Below are 6,000 nucleotides of genomic sequence, written 5' to 3' on the forward strand. Positions count from 1 at the left end.
AAACTAATAATAAAATATTATTGCACAAGATAGGATCTCAAGGTTCTGGTGTTAATGTATTAGCCTAGTTTGAGGATTGGTTAACACACAAAAGGGAGGGGGTCAGGATTAATATGTTTTTTTCCAGGTTGGAAAGACGGAACAAGTGGAGTGCCACAAGGATCAGTCCTGGGGCCTCAATTATTTACTATCTATTTTAATGGTTTGGAAGAGGACTAGGGAATGATATTTCCAAATTTGCTGATGATACAAAAATAGTTGGGAGGGCAAATTGTGATGATGACGTAAGGAATCTGCAAGGGGATATAGATAGGTTGAGTGAGTGGGCAAGGACTTGACAGATGGAATTAAATGTACAAACATGTGAGGTCATGTGCTTTGGTAGGAAGAATTAAAAGGCAGACTATTATTTAGAGGGACTCCCAAAAAATATAGTACAGAGGGATCCAGGTGGTTTGGGCATGAAACACAATAGGTTAGTATCTGGTGTAGCAAATAATTAAGAAGGCAAATAGAATTTTAGCCTTTATTGCTGGAGAGTTGTAGTTTAAAAATAGGTAAGTCTTGTTACAACTGTACAATCATGTTAGTGAGGCTACACCTAAAGTGCTGTGTGCAGTTTTGGTCCCTGTATTTAATGGGACCCTAAACTCACACTTACCTTGTAGACATACCATTTCACAGCAACTGTTAAAGTGGTCTTTGTGACCTTTAAATTTCTATGCCACAAAGGACTTGTCAGAATGGAAATCTGGCTCTGCATTTCTGAAGGAACCATGATCAGAATCTCCTGTCAGAAATGAAGAGCTCTTTTGTTATGTACAATAGGGAGTGCAGGGACAATCTGAGTGAGATTGCCATTCCTGGTAAAATACAGCCCATTGTTACAAATTATTCCTCTGCATGGTCTAATATATCACTCAAGCAAAACTATCCACATTCATTTCTCTTGTTATAGTTGGCTGAACATTTTAAGATGAATATCAAGGAAATTAAAACATCAAGGTGAGTTATGGAGATATCCAAGTAGCAGTTGTATTACTTTGAAAATTTAAAATCACAATTAAATGAGACTTTTGTATTGATGCATCAGTGTGAAACATGTGGCTATAAATAAATGTGTTACATTCCAATTCCACACTCAAACACTCTAACGGCAAATAATGTGAGGCTCCTGTAGAAAGAAACAAGGTTGCTGTTTTGAGGTTGCTTCAGTTTGGGTGCCACATCAGGCTGTTAAGAAATCACATTTGAAAAGTTGAGGAAATTATCCTGAGAAAATCATGAATATTTTTATTGCTAGGTGAAGCAGGCATTTTCATTCATTCTGCAAGCATTAAGAACGAGCTGCCAGGAGAACAAAGCCCTACAATACATCAAAATGGACAAGCAAAACACACCAGTGAAACAGCACCTCGGGGCCAGTTAGGCTGCGATCTGAGAGAAAGTATAGTTCTTGTATCAATAGTCAGACCATACTCTGGTACAGTTGTAAAAGCAAACATTGTGCATAGTTTGGCATACACCAATCTGAGCACCAGAGCCAAAATTCAGTCTGATAACATATTTTGTAGTTCATTACTATTGACATTGTTAAGAAACTCCTATATTAAGGCAGGGAAGTTATACAACACTGAATGTTCTTAAAAAAGAACAAACACATGAACTAAAACCCGAAAGAACTGCAGATCCTGTAAATCAGAAACAATAACAGAAATTGCTGGTAAAACTTAGCAGGTCTGGCAGCATCTGTGGAGAGAAATCAGAATTAATGTTTTGGGTTCAGTGCTCACAAAACCTTCTATAGCCACAATATATATCCCAACTCCATGCTCGGAGCATTTGATGAGAACATTCATGTAGAGCTTTGAATGTGAAACTAGAAAGAACAATAAAATGGACATTAGGCCAAGGAATGGGCTTTTGGGTCAGGCAGTAGAAGTTGTACCTTAACGAATGTTTCAAGGAAGGAGCAGCAGGGGAGAGGCAAAATATTTTATGATGAAAATTCAGAAGCATAATGTCAGCCTGGCTATAAGCGTGAAAATAGTGATCAATGGTGAAGCAACAGGAGCGATGAATGTGCGTAGGTCAGATCACAGTCCCAGAGGAGTCACAGGCACAAGTGCTTAGATGTGACAAATCCAAATCTTTGTTGTTTATGATTAGATTTCTATGATTATGGTGGATTGGGAGCAAAATCTGGAACTCTGGGGCCTTCTCCCCATTTACTACCTAAGGTCAATATTAATGTCTGACAAGGTGGGGAGATGAACAAAAACTGCATTTGCTCCCATTCTGTGACAGCCTTGAAATTAGAAAAACAACTATTTCCTGCCCAGATTCTCTTGGACCCAGCATAATGTCAGCTTGGATTATTTGGGGTCTCAAAATACCTTTTCATTGGCAGCATGCTAGTTTTCACAAGCCTTGATAACATGAATGTTTACCTCAGCCTCACCCCCCATGTCAATGACAAATGTAGACTCAAAATTCTCATACAAATGGTATTAATTTACCTTGCCACAAGGATATTATTTCCACCTCTTTTCACATAGACATTTAGAGTACTAAAGGACAGCATTTGGTCCATTGTGTCCGCACCACTCAATAAAGATCTGACTACATTAATCTCATTATCCGCTTCAGACCCACAACTCTGGAGGCAATGGCAACATGAATGAACATCTAAATACTGCTTAAATGTTATAAGAGTTTCTGATTCAACTATTCTTTCAGACAATGAATTCCAGTTTCCCACCACCCTCTGAGTAAAAAAGATTTCTCCTCAAAATCTCTCTTCCTAGCCATGTATCTCTCACCTTAATTCTGTGCCCCCTGGTTATCTCTACTAATGGCAAAAGTGCCACCTTATGCAGTCTACATATGCCCATCATAATCTTGTACATGCATATTAGGTCTCCTCTCAACCTTCACTGCTGCAACATAAACGATGCCAATGTATCCAATCTTTCCTCATCTCAGACCCTCCAGCCCAGGCAACATCCTGGTAAATTTTCTTTGCACCATCTCTATTACAATCGCTTTCTTCCTAGAATGTGGTGACCAAACCTGCATGCAGCATGCTAGTTGTGGCCTAACTAGCATTTTACAGAGTTCCGGCATAACCTCCTTGCTCTTGTATTCTTTACCTAGGCTAATAAAGGGAAGTATCCCGTATGCCAACTTGACTACCTTATCTACCTGGCTTACTGTCTTTAGGTATCTTAGGATATGCACACAAAAAATGTCTCAAGATTTTCAGTACTTTCCAAGATCCTGTCATTCATAATGTAATATTTTTCCTTGTTAACCCTTCCTAAGTACATTACCTCACACTTTTCAAAAGTTTGTATTCAATTTGCCACTGCTCTGGCCACCTGACTAGCCTATTGATGTCCTCCAGCAGCTTTTGTCTAACCTCATCACTAATAACCAGCCAACCAGTGTTCAAACCTCAAACTTCTTGATCACCTCCCCTCCAAATCATTATTGGAAACCACACTAAGCCCTACAAAACCCCACTAGAAACAGACTTTAGATCACAGAAACATCCTTCTACCATCCCCCTCTGCTTCCTAAATTCCATGTTGATCACATCAAATGCATTACCCTTATCAACACTCCTAGTTACTGCCTCAAAAAAAATTATCAAATTTATCAAACTCATTGTTCCTTTAATAGATCCATGCTGTCTATTCCTGATTAATCCCTGTCTTTCCAATGCACATATGTTGTCCCTCAGAATTCTTTCTAATAACTTTCCCATCACCAGGGTGAGACTGACTGGCCTCTGATTTCTTGGTGTATTCCTCCTTCTCTTTCTAAATAATAGAACAACATTAGCAGTTCTCACCTGTGGCCAGGGAGAATTTGAAAATTGTTGCCAGAGCTCCAGGTATCTCCTCGCTTGCCTCCGTCAATAGCCTGGAATACATCTCACTGGTCCTGAGAGTTATCCATTTTTAAGTTTGCTAAACCCACTAGTACTTCTTGTCTCTATGTTAATTTCCTCTCATATTTCACAGCCCTCCACTCTGATGTCTGCATGGTTCTTTTCCAATGTGAAGACTGACACAAAGTATTGATGACTGACATTGACAACTGTGCACACATCTTCTGGGTCCATATATAGATCACCTCTATCCTTTCGCTACTTATTCTTATGCATTTTGTATATTTATAAAATAGGACTTGTGATTTCCTTCATTCTGTCTGCATTCTTTTCTCGTGCACTCTTTGCTTCCTAATTTTGCTTTCATATTCCTCTAGGCATTCTGCTGTATTGAGTCCTCAGTACCCTAAGCAATTTTTTAATTTAGTTAGCTGTCAATTAAGTGGGATTATAATTAGTTAAACATATTGTTGACGGCTCAACTCACCTCATCTGTGATCAGCTTCCAATCTTCCTAAACCGGTCAAACAAGCTAGACATCAAGAAACTCCATACAAGCATCCCAGGCATTGGCATCTGGCCTGCGCCAATCCATCATGATCATCACCGATATACTTAGGAAACATAGAATCATGTTGCAGGGTGCACCAGAAACTAGCATCGAAAGGCTGCAGCAGGGACAGGCACCCAGATCTCAGATTGGGCCAGACTGAATGAATCTCAGGGCTGCTCACTTGCTCTCTTTGGGCTTGCTTACTTAACACCAACCTATACTGCATCCATGTCTTTCCATTCCAATAACATGACATGCCTATTATTGTATTGCACTTCAACCAGAGCTAAAGGAGATCAGTATTGCCGTGCCAAGGTGTTCTTTAGTGTAGACACCGGGCAGGTTGCTTTGCATTAGGAATCTTTCTGGGGTGGAGGAACATCTTAACAGAACAGCAAGACATCAATTGAGCACCTAAAATATTTGCCAGCTGCCTGAGTAGCACACTGCACGTTCTTCAATCAAGTGGTCATGTCAGAAAATGGGTGGAGGCTAGTCCAGTCAAGGTGGCAGGGAACGGTGGAGGAGGGGTGGGAGTGGGAGTTGGTTGCTGCTGCCAGTGAGGGGAGGTAGTCAAGGCCTGCACATAGACCAGCGGCTTCACCACGGTCAGTCATCAGCTTGGGATGCTCATGGTCTGGTGATCTGTGCCGGCACAGCTTGAGGAGTGTACGGTAGTCCACTCTGTACAGCCTGCACAATCAGTCGAAGTATCATGTAACATCAGCTGCAATGACAGTGGTTAGCCATCTGGTCAATCATGTCTAGGGGCTGTTCAGTGAAGTTGGTCAGAGATTTGCAGTGAATACAGACTCAGGGGTCCTTCCATCATTCTTTCAGGAGGGTGCAAGGGCGGCCTGTAAGGCCAGCGGGGGTATTCACTGCCAAAAGGAATGGGTGAATCAAGACTGATGGTGGAAACAAAGGCATTTGTAGAGGTGGAGACAAGAGTGGTGAAAGGGAAAACACAAGGTGTTTGGGAATGTGCAGAACTGCTTTGGAGGGCATGGTAGGGCTTGACATCAAGGACATCATACTCCGTCTTTTATACTTGCCACAAAGGCGCAAAGAGATTTTTGGTAGGCAAGATTCCAATTGATGGAGATTAACATTTGTTAAATGTCTTGTTAACATCAAACTCCTCTCACTAATCTTACCAAAAATTACCAAAAAAGCTGGGTGGCTGGAAATCTCAGCAAGGAAACTAGAAAGAGCACTCAACTCGCTACTTGCTCCAAATAATCAAATGTTTGAAACCAGGCACAAGCATGTCAACATATACTCATGGGCACCAGCCACACACACGTCTACATCCATGGATAATGGCATCCAACATGTCCCAGCTTCTAAGAACCATCATGGCATACTTCCAATCCACTTACAGAATGCTTCTGCATTTCAATGCAGCATCTAGGGCTGCGCCAATAACTTATGATTGTAATGTTGCAGCAAGGACACTTTGTGTTCAGAGACATATACACAACCATGGACTGGATCAGGCTTCAACTCTTTATTTGATATCATAGAGCTTACTCATTCACCTGAGATAACA

At 41.0% G+C, this 6,000-nt stretch overlaps 1 protein-coding gene across 1 annotated transcript in view; it reads left to right on the forward strand.

The window, feature by feature from the left end:
• Positions 1 to 6,000, forward strand: part of LOC125484578 (formin-like protein 3) — a 49,358-nt gene that overhangs the window by 33,771 nt on the left and 9,587 nt on the right. Inside the window, exon 4 of the mRNA XM_048603967.1 lies at positions 959 to 1,005. Coding sequence (XP_048459924.1) covers positions 959 to 1,005 — 47 coding nt within the window. The remainder of the gene's footprint in view (positions 1 to 958; positions 1,006 to 6,000) is intronic.

Source organism: Rhincodon typus, chromosome 12, assembly GCF_021869965.1.
Source record: "Rhincodon typus isolate 14 chromosome 12, sRhiTyp1.1, whole genome shotgun sequence".
Lineage (NCBI taxonomy): Eukaryota > Metazoa > Chordata > Chondrichthyes > Orectolobiformes > Rhincodontidae > Rhincodon > Rhincodon typus.